This window comes from Symphalangus syndactylus, chromosome 18, assembly GCF_028878055.3.
Source record: "Symphalangus syndactylus isolate Jambi chromosome 18, NHGRI_mSymSyn1-v2.1_pri, whole genome shotgun sequence".
Lineage (NCBI taxonomy): Eukaryota > Metazoa > Chordata > Mammalia > Primates > Hylobatidae > Symphalangus > Symphalangus syndactylus.
Window position 1 is genome coordinate 64,354,506 of NC_072440.2, and position 23,613 is coordinate 64,378,118.

The 23,613-nt window shown below is 52.9% G+C and overlaps 2 protein-coding genes across 2 annotated transcripts; one reads left to right on the forward strand and one right to left on the reverse strand.

Annotated features, from left to right (window-relative positions):
• Positions 1–7,683: 7,683 nt before the first annotated feature.
• Positions 7,684–14,131, reverse strand: LOC129467514 (putative POM121-like protein 1). The gene is given in 4 exon segments (XM_063622366.1): positions 7,684–8,010; positions 8,092–9,351; positions 12,374–12,418; positions 14,051–14,131. Coding segments are annotated over 4 exon segments (1,554 nt in total). The 3' UTR covers positions 7,684–7,842.
• Positions 14,132–15,794: 1,663 nt separating this feature from the next.
• On the forward strand, positions 15,795–19,910 carry LOC129467318 (breakpoint cluster region protein-like). The gene is made up of 4 exons (XM_055251724.2): positions 15,795–16,996; positions 18,152–18,420; positions 18,896–19,058; positions 19,778–19,910. Exons 1-4 carry the CDS (start codon positions 16,922–16,924, stop codon positions 19,865–19,867), a joined length of 597 nt encoding a protein of 198 aa, XP_055107699.2. The 5' UTR covers positions 15,795–16,921; the 3' UTR covers positions 19,868–19,910.
• Positions 19,911–23,613: the final 3,703 nt, after the last annotated feature.

A 23,613-nucleotide genomic window follows, 5' to 3' on the forward strand; every position in this document is an offset into this window, starting at 1 on the left:
TAAGTGCCTGGCTTCGCTGTTCTCAGGAGTGGGTTCTGAAGTCTCTGGAGAACAGGATATGTGGAGGGTTAGGAAGGGGCCAGGCCTAGAGACAGGAGACTCCCTCCCAGAGCAGGTGGAGGCACAGGACCATTTGCTACCCCATCTGCCGGCACCTGCGGGGGAGCCCAGGCATTCTTTGTAAACCCTCCTGACCACCTGGCTAAAGAAAACAGAAGCATGGAGGCCGCCAAGTATTTTCAAGAAATAACCCCAAGAAGGTTGCATCACTGTTTTAGAGAGAGGGGCTTGGGGCAGGCAGAGGAGAGAAGGGAGAGCAAACTGAGAGCCAAGTTTCCAGACGGTCCTGTAGGAGGAGAGGATGCAGCTGCCCAGAGGGAAGCAGGATCACATTTAAGGAAGTGTGTGGGGTCCCTGGATGACACCAGCACCCAGTGCGGCTCTGTCTGGCGACCGCTCCCAAGGTGGGAGGAGTGGGTGCCCCGTGTGTCAGTGGGCAGCTCCTGCTGAGCCCGCAGCTCGCTGGGGAGCCTGACAGCGGGGCCATGCGCCTGACACTCCTCTCTGCTTGTGGACCTGGCGAGGCAGGGAGCAGAAAACAGAGCCACTTGAAGGCTTTCTGTCTGCCTCTGTGTGCAGTGTGGATTTAGTTGTGCTTTTTTCTTGCTGGGAGAGCACAGCCACCATTTACAAGCAGTGTCACCCTCGTGGGTGGCGAGGACAGAACAGGAGCCTCTGCTGTCTGTACCTATCTGGGCCCGGTGGGCTCCCGTGTCCTGGCTTCCATCTCTGTCTCAGCGACCATCCAGCCCTGTGCAGGAACACATGTTGCTTAGAAAAGCCAAATCCAGCCCTTGTCTCGGTCTCCTCTGGTCTCATGATGTGCATCTGTTACCTTGAAACTGGAAACCAGTCTATCGATGTCTGTGCCAATTTTTGTTCCCTCCCCAACCTCCTTCCCCATACGACTTTTTATTCGTGTAGGATGTGTGCTGTCTAATGATGGGATGACCACACTTTTCCATGTTCTGAAAGTGCTCCTCTCCCGCAGGGCCCCAGGGCTGATGGTTGCTTTGGGTCTACAGCTACGTCTTACCCGCCTCCTGGCTCGAAAGCCTGTGTGGTGGCAAAGGGACCCTCCTGCCTCAGCCTGCCAAGTAGCTTGGACTATAGCTGTGTGCCATTGCACCTTATTTTATTATTATTTTGTAGACATGGGGTCTGGCTATGTTGTCCAGGCTATTCTCAAAATTCCCAGCCTCAAGTAATCCTCCCACCTCGGCCTCTCAAAGGTTGGGATTACAGGTGTGAGGCAAGGCACCCAGCTCAGCCACAGAGCCCTGTTGTATCTCTCTGACTAGGAGCAAGAGCTGACTGCCCCCTCATCCCCATTCCAGAGTATTGATTGGGGCTGTTTTCAGCCGAGGCCGGGCCACTGGCATGGCCCAGGGAGCGGGACCATTCACTGCTGCCCCAAAGCTGAGATCATTCCACCTCGACAAGACTCCCTCATCCAATCCCTTTACTTGACAGCTGGGGAAACCAATGCTCACAGAGCACCCCCAGCTCACTCGGGGTCTCAGAGCTGATCCATGAGCAGAGGCTGAGATCCTGGGATCTTGTCCCCCAGCCGCCCCGCAAGCTTGCTCCCTTTCTGCTGGAAGAGATGGGGCCGGACCTCGACCGGCAGCCCTGGCCTGGACATGACTGTGCTCGTGCAGGTATTCAGGCCCAGATGCCCCGGCATCATATTTTTTTCTTTTTTTGAGATGGTGTCTCACTCTATCGCCCAAGCTGGAGTGCAGTGGCATGAAATCGGCTCACTGCAACCTCTGCCTCCTGGTTAAAGTGATTCTTCTGCCTCAGCCTTCCAAGTAGCTGGGACTACAGGCTTGTACCACCACGCCTGACTAATTTTTGTATTTTTACTAGAGACGAGGTTTCCCCATGTTGGCCAGGCTCGTGTCGAACTCCTGACCTCAGGTGATCCACCTGCCTTGGCCTCCCAAAGTGCTAGGATTACAGGTGTGAGCCACTGCATCATTTAAATGTAGTGAGAGGCCGGGCGCGGTGGCTCATGCCTGTAATCGCAGTACTTTGAGAGGACGAGGCTGTCAGATCGCCTAAGGTCAGGAGTTCGAGACCAGCCCGGCCAAAGTGGTGAAACTGTGTCTCTATAAAAAAATAGAAAAAAATTATCCCTGCGTGGTGGTGCATACCTGTAGTCCCAGTTACTCAGGAGGCTGAGACATGAGAATCGCTTAAACCTCGGAGGCGGAGGCTGCAGTGAGCTGAGATGGCGCCACTGCACTCCAGCCTGGGTGACAGAGCAAGACCTTGTCTCTAAATAATTAAATAAATAAATATGGCCGAGCACGGTGCCTTAGGCCTGTAATCCCAACACTTTGGGAGGCTGAGGGAGGTGGTTCATGAGGTCAGGAGTCCAAGACCAGCCTGGCCAAGACGGTGAAACACTGTCTCTACTAAAAATACAAAAATTAGCCAGCTGTGGTGGCAGGCACCTGTAATCCCAGCTACTCAGGACACTGAGGCAGGAGAATCGCTTGAACCCGGAAGGCAGAGGTTGCAGTGAGCCGAGACTGCAGCGCTGCATCTAGCCTGGGTGATGGAGCAAGACTCCATCTCAAATAAATAAATTAATAAATACAGAGCAAGATTCCATCGCAAATAAATAAATAAATGTACACCTGTAATCCTAGCACTTTGGGAGGCTAAGACAGGTCGATCACCTGAGGTCAGGAGTTTGAGACCAGCCTGACCGATATGGCATAACCCCATCTCTACTAAAAATACAAAAATTAGCTGAGCGTTTTGACGTGTGCCTGTCGTCCCAGATACTTGGGAGGCTGAGACAGGAGAATTGCTTGAACCCAGGAGGTGGAGGTTGCAGTGAGCCGAGATCTCGCCACTGCACTTCAGCCTGGGCGACAGAGTGATGAGACTCTGTCTAAAAAGGAATAAATAAAATACAAAATAAAAAAAAAAATGTAGTAAGATTGTAGAGTCGTGCCACGGAAGCGTGCTGGTCCTATCCATGTAGTGAAGGCTGATTTCATACACAAATATCACAAGAATTTTTTTTTCTTTTTCTTTTTTTTTTTTTTTTTTGAGACAGAGTCTCGCTCTGTCACCCAGGCTGGAGTGCAGTGGCGCGATCTTGGCTCACTGCGAGCTCTGCCTCCCAGGTTTATGCCATTCTCCTGCCTCAGCCTCTCGAGTAGCTGGGACTACAGGTGCCCGCCACCACGCCCAGATAATTTTTTTTGTATTTTTAGTGGAGACGGGGTTTCACCGCATTAGCCAGTTTAGTCTCGATCTCCTGACCTCGTGATCCGTCTGCCTCGGCCTCCCAAAGTGCTGGGATTACAGGCGTGAGCCACTGCGCCCAGCCACAAGAACTTTTATACCCACCCTTGAAAGAAAGATCGCCTTCGAAAGAAGCAGTCCTTGGACTGATGCATCGGCTGTCCCAAACAGCTCTGGAAAGACAAACAGAAAACAGAAAACGACACTCTAAGCCCTTGAGGCCAAAATGCCCTTCCCCAGAGCAGCTGCCAGAAGACAGGGCACAGGATCGGGTTGGAGGTCACTTCTGGGTGAAGGAGAGAATGGTCAGACCCAGGGCAGGGGTGTCGGAGTCTAGTCGGCCTCACCGGAACAGAAGAGAGCTGCTTCATGATGGTCAGCTGACAGGCAGAGCCTTGCATAACCCAAGTTCTCACGGTACAGAGAGGCCAGCCAGTGCGGGGACAAAGGCATGCACTGAAATGGTTTCCTGGAAGACAGGGCCCAGTTGCATCTCTCAAATGGGACCAGATTGGAAAGGAGACCAGCTGCTTTGGGTAAATGAGGTCACTTCTGGATGAGCTCCCAAACTAGATGGTGCCGAGGGCCCTGGACCTGGCAGCTGGGCTGGACATGGCACGGCCCTGTACTCCAGGAAACGGCATCTCAGTGCTTGTCTGGCCAGTTCTCCAAAAGAACCATCCACGGGCCATTTTTCCATTCCCCTCCTGTGCACAGACTGGGCCGAGCCTGACCAGACACTTTCCCTTAGGGTTCTCAGTCACTGCCAAAACTTGAGCCTGGCAGTGAAGATATATGTTAAAATGTGACTCTGGGCCAGGCAATGGCTCATGCTTGTCAACCCAGTGCTTTGGGAAGGCTGAGCTGGGAGGGTCAATTGAGGTCAACAGTTCAAGGCCAACCTGAGGAACATAGATCTCTACAAAAAAATAAAAATTAGCCAGCTGTGGTGACATGCACTGGTAGTCTCAGCTACTCAGAAGGCTGAAGTGGCTTGAGCCCAGGAGTTCAAAGCTGCAGCTATGATGGTGCCATTGTATTCCAACATGAAAGACAGAGTGAGACCATGTCTTGAAAAAAGTAACAAACAAACTAGGTATAGAAGAAACATACCTGAAAATGGTTGGGCTGTGTGCAGTGGCTCACGCGTGTAATCCCAGCACTTTGGGAGGCTGAGGTGCGTGGATCACCTGAGGTCAAGAGTTCAAGACCAGCCTGGCCAACATGGTGAAACCCCATCTCTACTAAAAGTACGAAAATTAGCCAGGTGTGGTGGCATGAGCCAGGTATCCCAGCTACTTGGGAGGCTGAGGCAGGAGAATTGCTTGAACCCAGGAGGCAGAGGGAGCAGTGAGCCAAGATCACACCATTGCGCTCCACCCTGGGTGGCAAGAGTGAGACTCTGTCTCAAAAAACAAAAACAAACAAACAAACAAACAAAACAACGTACGTGAAAATAATAAAAGCTGATACGACAAAGCCATAGCTAACCTACTATAGAATGGGGAAAAGTTGAAAGCATTTCCTCTGTAAACAGGAACAAGACGAGGATGCCCGTTCTCACCACTCCTATTCGACATCACACAATCGGGCAAGAGAAAACAATAAAAGGCATCCACACTGGAAAAGAGGACATCGAATTCTTCTTGTCTGATGAAGATGTGATCTTGGATCTAGAAACGTGTAAAGGCTCCACCAGAAAACCCCTAGACTTGATAAATAAATTAATACAGTCATTTGCAGAATACAGAATCAACAACAACAACAAGAAAATCAGCAGCATTTCTATACACCAATAATGGTCTGGTTGGGAAAGAAATTAAGAAGGCAATCCCATTTACAATAGCAGCAACATGGAAAAATGTATGCCACAGAAGAGATTTTACCAAGGAGGTGAAAGATTTCTACAAGGAAAACTACAAAACACTGATGAAAATGTTTAAGAGGACAGAAAGAAATGGACAATCATTTCATGCTCATGGAAGGAATTCATAGCATTAAAATGACCACACTGCCCGAAGCAGTCTAGAGATTCAATACAACCCCTACCAAAATACCAATGTCATCACTCACAAAATTGGAAAGTCCTACAATTCATAAAAAAGAACCAAAAAAGAGCTCAAAGACCCCAAAGTCATGCTCAGCAAAAACAACAAAACTAGAGGCATCCCATTTCACTGCAAATTAGAACTACAAAATTTTTGACGAGTGCATAGTAACCAAAATAGTATAATCCTAGCATAAAACTAGACACTTAGATCAATGGGACAGATGAGAGAACCCAGAAAGACAGACACATGTTCACAGCCAATTGATCTTTGACAGAGCCGACAGAAACACACACTGGGGAAAGGACACTCTCTTCAATGAATGGTACTAGGAGGGCTGGATGGCCACATGCAGAAGAATGAAACTGGACCCTTATCTCTCAGCATATAGAAAAATCACTTCGAGATAGATTCAAGACTTAAATGTGAATGTTAAGATACGAAACTACAAAAATATTGGAAGGAAACCTAGAGAAAATAAGATACGAAACTACAAAAATATTGGAAGGAAATCTAGAGAAAACTCTTCTGGATCTCACTCTAGGGAAGGAATTTATGACGGGCTCAAAAGCCCGACATGGAGAAGGATGAGCTGGAGGATGGCCCATTGGACCTGTGTCCAGCAGAACTCCTGATGGCGCATGAGGGAGCCTTAGAGGCCAGGTTCCTCCTTGCTGTGCCCACGCGGGAAGTGGGGTTGCTAGGGTCAGAAGCCGGCCCAGACTTGCACGTGAAGCCTGCCTTGTTTTTGGTGACACTGGATCCCCGACTTGCAATTGCGGGCGTCAGCTTAAATGGTCCCCCAGGGATGTGATGGAAAGTAAAGACAAAAGCCTGCCTGCCTGCCTGCCTGCCTTCCTTCCTTCCTTCCTTCCTTCCTTCCTTCCTTCCTTCCTTCCTTCCTTCCTCCCTCCCTCTCTCTCTCTCTCTCTTTCTTTCTTTCCTTTTTTGAGACGGTCTCCCTCTGTTGCCCTGGCTGGAGTGTAGTGGCATGATCTCAGCTCACTGCAACCTCCCTGCCTGGGGCTCCCGTGATTCTCCTGCCTCGGCCTGCCGAATACCTGGGATTGCAGGCACACACCACCACACCTGGCTGGTTTTTGTATTTTTGGTGGAGACGGGGTTTCGCCCTGTTGGCCAGGCTGGTCTCCAACTCCTGACCTCGAGTGATCTGCCCGCCTCGGCCTCCCGAAGTGCTGGGATTACACACAGAGTCTCGCTCACTCAATGCTCAATGTTGCCCAGGCTGGAGTGCAGTGGCGTGATCTCGGCTCGCTACAATCTCCACCTCCCAGCCGCCTGCCTTGGCCTCCCAAAGTGCTAAGATTACAGCCTCTGCCCGACCGCCGCCCCGTCTAGGAAGTGAGGAGCGTCTCTGCCTGGCCACCCATCGTTGGGATGTGAGGAGCGCCTCTGCCCGGCCGCCCTGTCTGGGAAGTGAGGAGCGCCTCTGCCCGGCTGCCCATCGTCTGGGATTTGAGGAGAGCCTCTGCCCAGCAACCCCATCTGGGATGTGAGGAGCGCCTCTGCCCGGCCGCCCCATCTGGGAAGTGAGGAGTGCCTCTGCCTGGCCGCTGTGCAACCTTCCAAGTGTGAAGTGACAGCCTTTCTGCAGGTGTACCCAACAGCTCTGTAGAGACAGCGACCATCGAGAACGAGCCATGATGACAATGGCGGTTTTGTCGAAAAGAAAAGGGGGAAATGTGGGGAAAAGAGAGATCAGATTGTTACTGTGTCTGTGTAGAAAGAAGTAGACATAGGAGACTCCATTTTGTTCTGTACTAAGAAAAATTCTGCCTTAGGATGCTCTTAATCTATAACCTTACCCCCAAACTCGTGCTCTCTTTGAAACATGTGCTGTGTCAACTCAGGGTTAAATGGATTAAGGGCTGTGCAAGATGTGCTTCTTTAAACAGATGCTTGAAGGCAGCGTGCTCGTTAAGAGTCATCACCACTCCCTAATCTCAAGTGCCCAGGGACACGAACACTGCGGAAGGCCGCAGGGACCTCTGCCTAGGAAAGCCAGACACCTTTGTTCACGTGTTTATCTGCTGACCTTCTCTCCACTATCATACCATGACCCTGCCACGTCCCCCTCTCCGAGAAACACCCAAGAATGATCAATAAATACTAAGGGAACTCAAATAAAAAAAATAAATAAATAAAAAGAAAAGTAAAATGGCCAAGAAACTCTTAGAACACGCTTTACAGTTCTAAAAATGTTTATCTTTTCTATTCTTTAATTGACTGAGGCTTCTGTTTAGGTTAATGCCATAAATGTTGATGACACAAAAGTGAAGTACAGAAAGAAAGTTAATAAAAATATTTATTTGGCATCTGGCAAACAACAACAACAAAAAAAACAAAAGTGCCACCCAACAGAGTTGCTCCCTGTGCCAGGTCCCGTGGTCACCATGGAAGTGCTCTGCCTGGGGGCGCCCTGGTGTTCAGGCCCCCTCATGCCCTGTTACCAATTGGCCTTTCTCTTTAAAGGGTTTCTTCTGACGGAATGCCGAGCTCCGTCCGCCTCACTACTGTCGATTTCCATGGGCGTGGGTGGGGGGCTGGAACTGGCTCCAGAAATGCTTCCGTCCATGCTTGCAGCTGGGAAGGGTGCAGCAATCAGCCAGAGGACCTGGGCTGAGGCCCAGAAGTAGAAAAATGTGGGAGGAAGGGGAAATGAGGAGCCGAAGGGTGTAGCAATCAGCCAGAGGACCTGGGCTGAGTCCCAGAAGTAGAAAAAGGTGGGAGGAAGGGGAAATGAGGAGACGAACAGGAGGGAGCCTGGTGGTCTGTGCTGCATCCCAAACACAGGAGCTGTAGAGGGGGCCCCTGCAGCAGAAGCTAGGGGGGCCACTAGGCCCAGGCCGTCTTGGGGCTTGTGTCCCTCCTGCTGTGCATCCATACTGGGTGCTTTAGAAACAGAAGGCAGACCAGAAGCCCCTGTTGCAAGTGAGCACGAAGTGTAGGAAGGCCTTGAGGGTCTGCAGTCCGAGATGGCCTTGGCCTCAACCTGCAGTGCACTGTTGATCCGCTGGAACGCAGCCTTCTTCTCCCGGTCCAGGTCTTCAGCAGTGACCCGGAACCCCAGCTCTAAGGGAGGTGGCATCTTCAGAGGCTCCCCTCGCCTGCGTGGCAGCAGGGGAAACTTGCGTCCACGGGGCCTAGAGGCCTGGGATCTGGGGGAGCCATTCCTGGGGGCGAGTGTCTGCCCTGGTGCACACTGAGTGTGACCTGAAGAGACAGCCTGAGGTCTGTCCTCACTGCCCTTCTTTGAGGAACTGAGGGTCGGCTGGCAGTGGGATGAGGCTGGCCCCCTCCTCCGCTTTAGCCACGGGAAGCCTCCCGTGGAGCTGTAGGAGCTCGAGATGGCGTTTCGTTTGGTGCATGAGCTGGTGCAGGAGGTCTGGGATCTCTGCGTATCGCCCACTTCTGACCTCTGGGCATGGAGGACTCTCTGCAGAGGCCCGGGCCTGGGCACGAAGGGAGAGAGGCCTCCATTGTCCCGCAGGGGCCGAAACGCAGAGCGTGCATCCCCGGTGACCTCAGGGACCCTTCGGTGATCATCAAATCCTTGGACTCTGGGGTCCTTGTCCTGCTCAGGCATCCCTGCCCTGCTCTCCTTCAGGGCCCTCAACAATACCTTCCCTGGTCACGAGTCTGGGGACAGCCGGGTGTTGCGGGCCCCAAAGGGGTGACTTCCTGCTCCTGGGCCCCACAGAGAGTCCTTGTGCTCAGTGCAGTGGCTGAGCTGGAGGATGCCCTGGAATTCGGAGCACACAGCACTGGCTTGCTGATCCCGGAAGGAAGACAGGGCTTGCAGGATCACGGAACGATTGTCTTGACACCACTGATGTGAAGTGTCCCGGTGCTTGTAGGATGGCCTGCCACTCAGACCAGGGGCAGGAGCAACGGGGAGATCCCACAGGCAAAGTGAACTGGGGGATGGGCTGAACGGGCTCCAGGCAATTGAGCCCTACTGGCAGGTCCTCGGCCTGGGCCCAGACAGGAATAAGGGGCACAGAGTGCCCAGGTAACCGCTCCTGGGAGCAGTGGGGATCGGTCGGATGCTTCAGCTCTCGAGAGGTGGGCTCTGAGCGTCCTCGTCGAGCTACCAACTTGGCCAAAGGCTAAGCCAGCAATGAGCTGTGTTGCCGGCCGATGCGCCTTTTAAACCTGCGGGAGTGGCTGCGTGTGCACATAATGGCGCCAGTAACAGAGCAACCTTTATGTTGCGGGGCAACGCGCCTTTTAAACCTGAGGGAGTGGCTGCGTGTGCACATAATGGCGCCAGTGACAGAGCGACCTTAACGCAGCAAGGTACGCGCGCAACGCACTTGCTGGCAATGGCGGGAGGCGAATGTGGGCGGGGGGCATGCAATAGGTACTGGAAGGAAAGACGCGGGCACAAAGGACGCGGGAAGAACAGGTACCAACAATGGCTGCAGATCTGCCCGTGGATCGCTGAAGATTCCTGTTCTCCTGCTCAGGCGGGGATTGCAGTGAGCTGAGATCGCACCATTGCAGTCCAGCCTGGGCAACAAGAGCGAAACTTTGTCACAGACACACACACACACACAAAAGAAAGAAAGAAAAAATAGTGGCCAGGTGTGGCGGCTCACGCATCCCAGCACTTTGGGATGTCAGGGCGGGCGGATCAGGAGATCAGGAGTTGGAGAAAAGCCTGGCCAACATAGTGAAACCCCGTCTCTACTAAAAATACAAAATATTAGCCGGGTGTGGTGGCGGGCGCCTATAGTCCCAGCTACTCCGGAGGCTGAGGCAGGAGAGTGGCGTGAACTCGGGAGGCAGAGCTTGCAGTGACCGGAGATCTCGCCACTGCACTCCAGCCTGGGTGACAGTGCGAACCTACGTCTCAAAAAAAAAAAAAAAAAAAAAAAAGAGAGAGAGAGACAGAGACAGAGAGAAAAAGGTTTATTAATTTAATGCACTTTTATGCCTGTGTTCTTCAATTTCCTTAGGAAACACCCACACTTGAGAGCTGGGACTGTGGCCCTGATTGTGGACATGAAATATATGGTTTCTTGCAAAAATTGACAGTAAATAATTACGATTTAGTTGAGCTAGAAATCCATTTGGTTTCTTCCATATTTTTCCAAAATTTTCATCCTTTTTTTTTTTTTCTTTTTGAGATGGAGTTTCGCTCTTGTCCCCCAGGCTGGAGTGCAATGGCGCCATCTCAGCACCTGCTGGCGATGGGGGGAGGCTGGGGGACGCTCGCGGGATAGGTACTGGAAGGAGAGGCGCTCTTACAAAGCAATGGGAAGACCAGGCGCGCACAATGGCTGCAGATCCGCCAGTGGATCGCTGAAGATGCCTGCTCTCCTGCTCAGGCGGGGATTGCAGTGAGCTGAGATCGCACCATTGCACTCCAACCTGGGCAACAAGAGCGAAACTTCATCACAGGCACACACACACACACACACACACACACACACACACACACACACGAAAGAAAGAAAAAATAGTGGCCAGGTGTGGGGGCTCACGCATCCCAGCACTTTGGGATGTCGGGGCGGGCGGATCAGGAGATCAGGAATTGGAGACCAGCCTGGCCAACATAGTGAAACCCCGTCTCTAGTAAAAATACAAATTTAGTCAGACATGGTGACACGCGCCTGTAGTACCAGCTACTCGGGCGGCTGAGACAGCACAATGACTCGAACCCGGGGTCGGGGCAGGGATTGTGATGCGCCGAGATCGCGTCACTGCACTCCAGCCTGGGCAACAGAGCCAGACTCTGTCTTTTTTTTTTTTTTTTTGAGACGGAGTCTCCCTCTGTCGCCCAGGCTGGATTCCAGTGGCCTGATCTCGGCTCACCGCAAGCTCCGCCTACCGGGTTCACGCCATTCTCCTGCCTCAGCCTCTGGAGTAGCTGGGACTACAGGCGCTCGCGACCACACCCGGCTAATTTTTTGTATTTTTAGTAGAGACGGGGTTTCACCGTGGTAGCCAGGATGCTCTCGATCTCCTGACCTCGTGATCAGCCCGCCTCGGCCTACCAAAGTGCTGGGATTAAAGGCGTGAGCCACCGCGCCCGGCCGAGACTCTGTCTTAAAAAAAAAGGCCGGGCGCAGTGGCACTTTGGGAGGCAGAGGAGGGCGGATCACGACGTCAGGAGTTGGTGACCAGCCTGGCCAACATAGCGAAACCCCGTCTCTACTAAAACTACAAAAAATTAGCCGGGCATGGCCGGGCGCGGTGGCTCACGCTTGTAATCCCAGCACTTTGGGAGGCCGAGGCGGGCGGATCACGAGGTCAGGAGATCGAGACCACGGTGAAACCCCGTCTCTACTAAAAAATACAAAAAAAAAATTAGCCGGGCGTGGTGGCGGGCGCCTGTAGTCCCAGCTACTCGGAGAGGCTGAGGCAGGAGAATGGCGTGAACCCGGGAGGCGGAGCTTGCAGTGAGCCGAGATTGCGCCACTACACTCCAGCCTGGGCGACAGAGCGAGACTCCGTCTCAAAAAAAAAAAAAAAAAAAAAAAATTAGCCGGGCATGGTGGCGGGCGCCTGTAGTCCCAGCTACTCCCGAGGCTGAGGCAGGAGAAAGGCGTGAACTTGGGAGGCGGAGGTTGCAGTGACCTGAGATCTCGCCACTGCACTCCAGCCTGGGTGACAGTGCGAACCTCTGTCTCAAAAAATAAATAAATAAATAAATAAATAAATAAATAAATAAATAAATAAGAGAGCGAGAGACAGAGAGAAAAATTTTATTAATTTAATGCACTTTTATGCCTGTGTTCTTCAATTTGCTTCGGAAACACCCACACTTGAGAGCTGGGACTCTGGCCCTGATTGTAGACATGAAATATACGGTTTCTTGCAAAAAATAGACACTGAATAATTACGAGTTAGTTGAGCTAAAAATCCATTTGGTTTCTTCCATATTTTTCCAAAATTTTCATCCTTTTTTTTTTAAGATAGAGTTTCGCTCTGGTCCCCCAGGCTGGAGTGCAATGGCGCGATCTCAGCACCTGCTGGCGATAGGGGGAAGCTGGGGGACGCTTGCGGGATAGGTACTGGAAGGAGAGGCGCGCGCACAAAAGATATGGGAAGACTAAGCGCTCACAATGGCTGCAGATCCGCCAGTGGATCGCTGAAGATTCCTGCTCTCCTGCTCAGGCCAGGATTGCAGTGAGCTGAGATAGCACCATTGCACTCCAACCTGGGCAACAAGAGCGAAACTTCATCACGCACACACACACACAAACACACACACACACACACACACACACACACACAAGAAAGAAAGAAAAAATAGTGGCCAGGTGTGGGGGCTCACGCATCCCAGCACTTTGGGATGTCGGGGCAGGCGGATCAGGAGATCAGGAGTTGGAGACCAGCCTGGCCAACATAGTGAAACCCCGTCTCTAGTAAAAATACAAATTTAGTCAGACGTGGTGGCACGCGCCTGTAGTACCAGCTACTCGGGCGGCTGAGACAGCACAATGACTTGAACCCGGGGTCGGGGCAGGGATTGTGATGCGCCGAGATCGCGTCACTGCCCTCTGGTCTGGGCAACAGAGCCAGACTCTGTCTTTTTTTTTTTTTTTTTGAGACGGAGTCTCAAAATAATAAACCTTTTTCTCTCTGTCTCGCTCTCTGTCTCTCTTTTTTTTTTCAAGACGGAGGTTTGCACTGTAACCCAGGCTGGAGTGCAGTTGCGAGATCTCAAGTCACCGCAAGCTCCGCCTACCGGGTTCAAGCCATTCTCCTGCCTCAGCCTCGGGAGTAGCTGGGACTACAGGCGCCGGCCATCACGCCCGGCTAATTTTTTGTAGTTTTAGTAGAGACGGGGTTTCGCTATGTTGGCCAGGGTGGTCTCCCAACTCCTGACCTCGTGATCCGCCCGCCTCCACCTCCCAAAGTGCCACCGTGCCCGGCCTTTATTTTTAAGAAAGAGTCTCGGCCTGGCGCGGTGGCTCACGCCTTTAATCCCAGCACTTTGGTAGGCCGAGGCGGGCTGATCACGAGGTCAGGAGATCGAGACCATCCTGGCTAACACTGTGAAACCCCGTCTCTACTAAAAATACAAAAAATTAACCGGGCGTGGTGGCGTGCGCCTGTAGTCCCAGCTACTCCAGAGGCTGAGGCAGGAGAATGGCGTGAACCCGGTAGGCGGAGCTTGCGGTGAGCCGAGATGGCGCCACTGCACTCTAGGCTGGGAGAGAGAGGGAGACTCCGTCTCAAGAAAAAAAAAAAAAAAAGACAGATCATTTCTTTGTTGCCCAGGCTGGAGTGCAGTGGCGTGATCTCGGCGCATCACAATCCCTTCCCCGCCCCCAGGTTCAAATGATTCTCCTGCCTCAGCCGCCGGAGTAGCTGGTACTACAGGCGCGTGCCACCATGTCTGGCTAAATATGTATTTTTACTAGAGACGGGGTTTCATTATGTTGGCCAGGCTGGTCTCCAACTCCGGATCTCGTGATCTGTCCGTCCTGACCTTCCAAAGTGCTAGGATCATGGGCATAAGCCACCACGCCGGGCCTCTTTTTTTTCTTTTTCTTTTTTTTTATTTTGAGACGGAGTTTTGCTCTTGTTGCCCAGGCTGGAGTGCAATAGTGCGATCTCAGCTCCCTGCAATCTCCACCTCAGCAGGAGAGCAGGAATCTTCAGTGATCCACGGGCAGATCTGCAGCCATTGTGGGCACCTGTTCTTCCCGCGACCTTTGTGCCGGCGTCTCTCCCTCCAATACCTCTTGCATGCCCCCCCCAGGTCTGCCGGCCGCCATTGCCAGCAGGTATCTTGCACGGGTACCTTGCAGCGCTAATTAACCCGTTAAGGTTGCTCTGTCACTCGCGCCATTCTGTGCACGCGCACCCCCTCCCTCAGGTTTAAAAGATGCGCTGCCCGGCAACCTTGCCGCGCTAATCTGTTAAGGTCGCTCTGTCACTCGCGCGGGTTCTTTGCATGCTCAGCCACTCCCTCAGGTTTAAAAGGCGCGTTGCCCGGCAACAGAAGAAACTGTTGGCTCAGTCTTTGGCCGAGTTGGCAGCTCGACGAGGACGCTCAGAGCCCAGCTCTCGAGAGTTCAAGCATCCGACGGTTCCCCACTGCTCCCAGGAGCCGTTACCTGGGCACTCTGTGCCCCTCATTCCTGTCCGGGCCCAGGCCGAGGACCTGCCAGTAGGGCTCAGTTGCCTGGAGCCCGTTCAGCCCATCCCCTAGTTCACTTTGCTTGTGGGATCTCCCCGTTGCTCCTGCCCCTGGACTGAGTGGCAGGCCATCCTACAAGCACCTGGACACTTGGCATCAGTGGTGTCAAGATAACACTAAGAAGGTTTTCCGTGATCCTGCAAGCCCTGTGTTCCTTCCTGGTGATACTGCCTTTAATTTCATGGCACAGGTACCACAGCAAGCCAGTGCTGTGTGCTCCGAGTTCCAGCGCATCCTCCAGCTCAGCCACTGCCCTGAGCACAAGGACCCTCTGTGGGGCCCAGGAGCAGGAAGTCACCCCTTTGGGGCCCACAACACCCAGCTGTCCCCAGACTCGTGTCCAGGGAAGATCATGTCGAGGGCCCTGAAGGAGAGTGGGGCAGGGATGCCTGAGCAGGACAAGGACCCCAGAGTCCCAAGAGAATCCTGATGATCAGAGAAGGGTCCCCGAGGTCACCGGGGATGCACGGTCTGCATTTAGGCCCCTGCGGGATAATGAAGGCCACTCTCCCTTTGTGCCCAGGCCCGGGCCTCTGCAGAGAGACCTCCATGCCCAGAGGTCAGAAGTCAGATCCAACCAGACATCCCAGCCCTCCTGCACCAGCTCATGCACCAAACGCAATGCCATCTCGAGCTCCTACAGCTCCACGGGAGGCTTCCCGTGGCTAAAGCAGAGGATGGGGTCAGCCTCATCCCACTGCCAGCTGACCGTCAGGTCCTCATGTTTGCTGTCTATAAAATCATCTGGGCCAGGTGCTTTTCTTTGGTTTTGTCTTTTTGTGAGATTTTTGAGGGGATGGGATACAGATTTTAAAATAAACATTCAATTCCTTTAATGGTTCTAGATCTAGACAAAGTTTTCTGTTTCTCCCTACTTCGTTTTTATGCAGTTATATTTTTCTTTTGAGACAGAATTTCTCTGTTGCAGTCACGTGATCTTGGCTCACTGCAACCTCTGCCTCCCAGGTTCAAGTGATTCTCCCACCTCAGCCTCCCGAGTAGCTGGGGTTACAAGCATGTGCCACCATGCCCAGCTAATTTTTATATTTTTAGTAGAGTTGGGGTTTTACTATGTTGGCCAGGCTGCTCTCGAACTCCTGAGGTTGAGTGATCCGCCAACCTCGGCCTCCCAAAGTGCTGGGATTACAAGCATTAGACACCCCACTTGGCCTGAAGTTATATTTTTCTATAAAACTGCCTGTTTTGATTTTTTAAAAAATCACTGGCATAACGTGGTTTATGTAATGTCCTTATGATTTTTGTCTTAATATTATTTATTTATTTATTTATTTTATATATTTATTTAGAGATTGAGTCTTGCTCTATTGCCCAGGCTGGAGTGCAGTGGCCTGATCTTGGCTCACTGCAACCTCTGCCTCTCAGGTTCAAGCAATTCTCGTGCCTCAGCTTCCTGAGTAGCTGGGATTATAGGCACCCACCACCACACGAAGCTATTTTTGTGTGTGGTTTGTTGTTGTTGTTGTTGTTGTTGTTGTTTCTTTTTGTGAGACAAAGTTTCGCTGTTGTTGCCCAGGCTGGAGTACAATGGCACAACCTCAGCTCAGCACAACCTCCATCTCCCAGGTTCAAGCGGTTCTCCTGCCTCAGCCTCCTGGGTGGCTGGGATTACAGGCATGCGCCACTACGCCAGGCTAATCTTGTATTTTTAGTAGAGATGGGTTTCTCCATGTTGGTCACGCTGGTCTCGACCTCCTGAACTCAGGTGATCTGCCCGCCTCAGCCTCCCAAAGTGCTGGGATTACAAGGGTGAGCCACAGCGCCTGGCCATTTTCGTATTTTTAGTAGAGATGGAGTTTCACCATGTTGGCCACGCTGGTCTCAAACTCCTGACCTCAAGTGATCTGCCAGTCTCGGCCTCCCAAAGTGCTAGGATTACAGGCGAGAGCCACCGCACCCGGCCTAGCCACCACGCCTGGCCCACTTATTTCTAAATAGACAATACATTTGTATATTTCAAAATTCAGAAAGCACCATCTCAACCCCGTCCCTATTCCTGTAGCTTCTCAGATGCAACCAAATAGATTCAGTTTCTTGGTATCTTTCTAGAGGTAGTTTATGAACATAAGCAAATATCCAAATAAACAAATATGTTCTTTTGCTTTTTTTATACAAACGTTACTTTATTGTACCTATTGATCTGTTCCTTTCTCTTTCTTTCTTTTTATTATTTTATTTTATTTTTTGAGAATAAAAAGGTCTTGCTCTGTGGCCTAAGCTGGAGTATAGTTGTGCAATCTGGGCTCACTGCAGCCTTCACCTCCCAGGCTCAAGCGATCCTCCCACCTCAGCCTCCCGAATAGCTGGGACTACAGGGATATGCTACGAAGCCCGGCTAACTTTTTGTATGTGTTGTAAAGGCAGAGTTTCACCGTGTTGCCCAGGCTGGTCTCAAACTCTTGGACTCCTGCGATCTGCACAGGTAGGCCTCCCAAAGTGCTAGGATTACAAGCATGAGCCACCACGCCCAGCCTCCACCTCTTACAGTGGACCTGATATTATAATGCCCACTTCCTATGATGAAAAGGAACTGAATGAGTATGGAATCTCTAGGACCACGCTGGCATATAATGGGCCCTTGGGGTTTAGTTTAGTAGCAAATTAAAAGGTTCCCATTCCTCAAAACCTTCTATAGACATCTTTCAGGAAACTGCCATGGATAAATATCTGCAAATCAAAGCAAAACTTTAGGGACAAACTACATCAGTCTTCACCGGTGAATTTTGCATCTATGATGCAAATGACACCCCCTCTAAGGTGTTACCCTTCTGCAGTGCACTACCTGTGCAACTGTCCTCAGCAAAGAGGACTTGGCCTCGTGGGAGATGTCTCCTCCATGTGCACTGCTGCCCTTGGAGGCTGTGAAAAGTGAGGTGTGGGAACCTGAGCTGTGCCCTCTCTGCCATGGTCAGCATTTTAACCCAACCTCAGAAAGCAGGGGACCAAAACCGAGCCTGTCCTGGAAGACCTTGCCCATCCCCAGAGGGCTCCCCGTCCGTATTTCTCAAGGAGGCCACGTGGGTGAAATGGTCAGCACTGCCGTGCTGTGGGGTCCTAAAGTCTGCTGTCCTCCTTCCTGCGGACCAGGGCTGAACGCTGGTGCCCAGGCGCTCTTGCCATGGGTCCTGGTGCAGCCAAGCATGGTTTCAAACATGACCTGACCCTTAGTCAACCTGGAGGCTGATGTCTAGAGTGGGCGCTGGCGTCTGCAGCACCTGGAGCCTCTGCATCACCCTTAGGGCAGGTCTGCCTCCCAGGCCCATGCACAGAGGAGCTGGTCTCCCAGCCTGCAGGTGCCCCTGTGGTGTCCAGGACGACGAGGGGGTCTCTCCATACTTGGTGGGGCTGGGGCCCTCCTACTTCCCACCTCCTTGTGTCCCTCACTCCCCTGTTTCATTCCATGCCGAACCTCCGCTGCCTCGGGCTCCCCTGGGGAGGGGGTGGTGGCAGGAGTTGCCCAAGGGCAGCTCTGCCCATGAGCAGCTGCTCTAGTGGCTCCTCCTGCTGCTGTTTGCCGGGTGCTGCTGACCCCTGCGAGGTAGAGAAAAGGCGTTCAGGTGGTTCACACCCCACACAGGTGCCCCTCGCAGGGTCATTACTGGTGGCCAGCGCTGTGTGTGTGACGATGATGACAAGCCTAAACTGCACAAGGACTCATGTCCCGGGCGCTCCATGTGACCACCTCCGGAGAGGTCTCTGGCTCGTTGTGACCCCAAGGAGTAACCCACTGCCTCCTGCAGCTCTTCCAGACCCAGTTGCAAAGAAGAGCTGCATGCTCAACCTGCTGCTGTCCCTGCCAGAGGCCAACCTGCTCCCCTTCCTTTTCCTTCTGGACCACCTGAAAAGGTAGCCCAGCTCTCCCGTAGCTGCCTGGGGCTCCAGGTCCCCAGGCCGCGGGGTGCCCCTCTGCTCCCACCAGACCCCCAGCACCAAGGACATTTTCCCCTGACCCCTGTCTGCAGTAACTCACTGCTTCTAAGGACTAGCACCACTGCCACCCCTGCCCCTGCCTCTCCTCTTTGCCACCCTCCTCCCTCTGCACTGTGGCCTTAACAAAGAGCTCAGAGCTTTGGACACGGCCAGCAGTGCACTTGGACCCCTCTCTTCCCTCCCAACCACATCATGAAAACCTCCCCACCAGCCCAGAGCTGGCCCCTTGTCCTGGGCCACTGAGACCCAGAAGTACCAGGGCTGAAGTCAGCTTGCAGCACAGCCAGGGTCGAGGTCACTCCCTCCCTGAGGACTCCAGCACGGCACAGCCCCTCTGCCTCTCTCCTGGTGGTGGCATTGTAATGACACCCTCTGCTTTGGTCCTCTACAGGGTGGCAGAGGAGGAGGCAGTCAATAAGATGTCCCTGCACAACCTCGCCACGGTCTTTGGCCCCACGCTGCTCCAGCCTTCCGAGAAGGAGAGCAAGCTCCCTGCCAATCCAAGCCAGCCTATCACCATGACCGACAGCAGGTCCTTGGAGATCATGTCCCAGGTATGGGAAGACAGTCTCCAGCCCATGCCACCCCAGCCTGACAGAGGTGGCCTCTGCCTGCCCCACCCCTAGTCCTGCCCATCTTCCTACTTGCATCGTATGTGGTGGTGGCTGAGATTCAGAGAGAGGGACTTGCCTAGGTTTGCATGGATGGGAGTGATAGGGGATGGCCAGGCCACCTCCTGGTCCTGCTGGTGCACCTTGCTGGGGGCTTAAAACCACCCCAAGTGTTCGGGTATGGTGGCTCATGCCTGTAATCCCAGCACTTTGTGAGACCGAGGCAGGAAAACCGAACCCAGGTGTTTGAGACCAGTCTGGGCAATGTAGCAAACCCTGTCTCTAGAAAAAATACAAAGAAAAATTAGCCAGGCATTGTGGCACACACCTGTAATCCTAGGTATCTGGGAGGCTGACACAGGAGGATTGCTTGAGCCCAGGAGTTAGAGGCTGCAGTGACCTACGATGGAGCTGCTGTACTCCAGCCGGGGGACAGAGAAAGGCCCTGTGCGTCTCTAAAATAAATAACCACCCCCCACCCAACAAGTCATGCCTTGTCAGGACCCCACCCCACCCCCGTCTCACTGTCAGGGGTTCATGACACCAGCAGGGGTTTCTAGCATCTAAGGTGGACTTGGTGACTTGGGTCCCAAAGACCTCCCCACCAGCAGCTGTGAGCTCCCCTCTGAGCCACTCTCCTCTTCCCCACTCTGCGAGGGCAGGTCGAGGTGCTGCTGTACTTCCTGTGGCTGGAGGCCATCCCTGCCCTGGACAGCAAGAGACAGAGCATCCTGTTCTCCACCGATGTCTAAAGGTCCCAGTCCATCTCCTGGAGGCTGACAGACAGCCTGGAAACCTCTGGCTTATCAAGCCATCTGTAGAGTGGGAATCAAGATTTTCTGAGGCATCCTTGGGCCACCCCCAAGTGTCAGGCCATCTGCCAAGAGACAGCGGCCCAAAGCGGAAGGACAGGTGGCCTGGGCAGGTCCCGCCCAGGTCTGAGAGCCCCAGGCTGGCCTCAGACTGTGGGTTTTTTATGTGGCCACCCGAGGGCGCCCCCAAGCCAGTTCATCTCAGAGTCCAGGCCTGGCCCTGGGAGACAGGGTGAAAGGAGTGGTTTTTATGAACTTAACTTATAGAGTCTAAAAGATTTCTACCGAATCACTTGTCGAGATGTGCCCTCTCTGGGGAGGAGGGAACGTGACCGGATTCCCTCACTATTGTATCTGGAATAAACGCTGCTGCTTCATCCTGTGGGGCCAAGGCCTGTGTGGGTGGGGCCTCTTCCATTCCCTGACTTAGAAACCACACTCCACTTAGAACAGGGTTGGAGAGGCTTAGTCAGCACTGGGGAGCGTTTGGACTCCATTCTTGCCTTTCTTCTTTTTCTTTCCAGAAGGATTTTTGTGCAGAAATGGGTCTTTTGTTGCCGTGTTTGTCCTCCTTGGAAGGCAGCTCAGAAGGCCCATGAAATGTCGGGCGACAGGACCCCCAGGGAGAGAATCCCAGGCTACGCACTTTAGGGTTCCTTCTCCAGGGAGAGCGACCTCGTCCCCCGATCCTGACCGCCCTTCCGGCCCAGGCTCTCGTGTTTGGCTTCCACAGGCCGGGAATTCTCTGGCTTCTCTGCCCACACACTCCCTGCCCCAAGTGTCCCTGCCCCTGCCCCAGCACAGCTGACTCCATTTCTGTCCTCTCAGCTCAGTGGACTGGCTCAACTTTTGTAAAAGCCTCCACTTGGTGGTAGCAGCTTGCTGATGACTTGTTTTAAAACTTTCATCCTAAATAACCTTTTGATACTTGAATATTTTTACGTTTTATACGTAGTTTCTAATTTTTTTCCCAACAGATCCAGATACCTAATAAGATGCTGGAATGTAATCCCTGGACAATCCGTGTTCTGGCAGCATTTGGTCTTCCCATAAGTGCCTGGCTTCGCTGTTCTCAGGAGTGGGTTCTGAAGTCTCTGGAGAACAGGATATGTGGAGGGTTAGGAAGGGGCCAGGCCTAGAGACAGGAGACTCCCTCCCAGAGCAGGTGGAGGCACAGGACCATTTGCTACCCCATCTGCCGGCACCTGCGGGGGAGCCCAGGCATTCTTTGTAAACCCTCCTGACCACCTGGCTAAAGAAAACAGAAGCATGGAGGCCGCCAAGTATTTTCAAGAAATAACCCCAAGAAGGTTGCATCACTGTTTTAGAGAGAGGGGCTTGGGGCAGGCAGAGGAGAGAAGGGAGAGCAAACTGAGAGCCAAGTTTCCAGACGGTCCTGTAGGAGGAGAGGATGCAGCTGCCCAGAGGGAAGCAGGATCACATTTAAGGAAGTGTGTGGGGTCCCTGGATGACACCAGCACCCAGTGCGGCTCTGTCTGGCGACCGCTCCCAAGGTGGGAGGAGTGGGTGCCCCGTGTGTCAGTGGGCAGCTCCTGCTGAGCCCGCAGCTCGCTGGGGAGCCTGACAGCGGGGCCATGCGCCTGACACTCCTCTCTGCTTGTGGACCTGGCGAGGCAGGGAGCAGAAAACAGAGCCACTTGAAGGCTTTCTGTCTGCCTCTGTGTGCAGTGTGGATTTAGTTGTGCTTTTTTCTTGCTGGGAGAGCACAGCCACCATTTACAAGCAGTGTCACCCTCGTGGGTGGCGAGGACAGAACAGGAGCCTCTGCTGTCTGTACCTATCTGGGCCCGGTGGGCTCCCGTGTCCTGGCTTCCATCTCTGTCTCAGCGACCATCCAGCCCTGTGCAGGAACACATGTTGCTTAGAAAAGCCAAATCCAGCCCTTGTCTCGGTCTCCTCTGGTCTCATGATGTGCATCTGTTACCTTGAAACTGGAAACCAGTCTATCGATGTCTGTGCCAATTTTTGTTCCCTCCCCAACCTCCTTCCCCATACGACTTTTTATTCATGTAGGATGTGTGCTGTCTAATGATGGGATGACCACACTTTTCCATGTTCTGAAAGTGCTCCTCTCCCGCAGGGCCCCAGGGCTGATGGTTGCTTTGGGTCTACAGCTACGTCTTACCCGCCTCCTGGCTCGAAAGCCTGTGTGGTGGCAAAGGGACCCTCCTGCCTCAGCCTGCCAAGTAGCTTGGACTATAGCTGTGTGCCATTGCACCTTATTTTATTATTATTTTGTAGACATGGGGTCTGGCTATGTTGTCCAGGCTATTCTCAAAATTCCCAGCCTCAAGTAATCCTCCCACCTCGGCCTCTCAAAGGTTGGGATTACAGGTGTGAGGCAAGGCACCCAGCTCAGCCACAGAGCCCTGTTGTATCTCTCTGACTAGGAGCAAGAGCTGACTGCCCCCTCATCCCCATTCCAGAGTATTGATTGGGGCTGTTTTCAGCCGAGGCCGGGCCACTGGCATGGCCCAGGGAGCGGGACCATTCACTGCTGCCCCAAAGCTGAGATCATTCCACCTCGACAAGACTCCCTCATCCAATCCCTTTACTTGACAGCTGGGGAAACCAATGCTCACAGAGCACCCCCAGCTCACTCGGGGTCTCAGAGCTGATCCATGAGCAGAGGCTGAGATCCTGGGATCTTGTCCCCCAGCCGCCCCGCAAGCTTGCTCCCTTTCTGCTGGAAGAGATGGGGCCGGACCTCGACCGGCAGCCCTGGCCTGGACATGACTGTGCTCGTGCAGGTATTCAGGCCCAGATGCCCCGGCATCATATTTTTTTCTTTTTTTGAGATGGTGTCTCACTCTATCGCCCAAGCTGGAGTGCAGTGGCATGAAATCGGCTCACTGCAACCTCTGCCTCCTGGTTAAAGTGATTCTTCTGCCTCAGCCTTCCAAGTAGCTGGGACTACAGGCTTGTACCACCACGCCTGACTAATTTTTGTATTTTTACTAGAGACGAGGTTTCCCCATGTTGGCCAGGCTCGTGTCGAACTCCTGACCTCAGGTGATCCACCTGCCTTGGCCTCCCAAAGTGCTAGGATTACAGGTGTGAGCCACTGCATCATTTAAATGTAGTGAGAGGCCGGGCGCGGTGGCTCATGCCTGTAATCGCAGTACTTTGAGAGGACGAGGCTGTCAGATCGCCTAAGGTCAGGAGTTCGAGACCAGCCCGGCCAAAGTGGTGAAACTGTGTCTCTATAAAAAAATAGAAAAAAATTATCCCTGCGTGGTGGTGCATACCTGTAGTCCCAGTTACTCAGGAGGCTGAGACATGAGAATCGCTTAAACCTCGGAGGCGGAGGCTGCAGTGAGCTGAGATGGCGCCACTGCACTCCAGCCTGGGTGACAGAGCAAGACCTTGTCTCTAAATAATTAAATAAATAAATATGGCCGAGCACGGTGCCTTAGGCCTGTAATCCCAACACTTTGGGAGGCTGAGGGAGGTGGTTCATGAGGTCAGGAGTCCAAGACCAGCCTGGCCAAGACGGTGAAACACTGTCTCTACTAAAAATACAAAAATTAGCCAGCTGTGGTGGCAGGCACCTGTAATCCCAGCTACTCAGGACACTGAGGCAGGAGAATCGCTTGAACCCGGAAGGCAGAGGTTGCAGTGAGCCGAGACTGCAGCGCTGCACTCTAGCCTGGGTGATGGAGCAA

What these genes read in the sequence shown, in the direction of transcription:
- LOC129467318 (XM_055251724.2), top strand. Translation starts at nt 16,922, where the DNA reads ATGTGTTGTAAAGGCAGAGTTTCACCGTGTTGCCCAGGCTGGTCTCAA. An exon ending in GACTCCTGCGATCTGCACAG is followed by an intron (nt 16,997 to 18,151) that starts GTAGGCCTCCCA and finishes CACCCCACACAG; the next exon opens with GTGCCCCTCGCAGGGTCATT. An exon ending in CTTCTGGACCACCTGAAAAG is followed by an intron (nt 18,421 to 18,895) that starts GTAGCCCAGCTC and finishes GGTCCTCTACAG; the next exon opens with GGTGGCAGAGGAGGAGGCAG.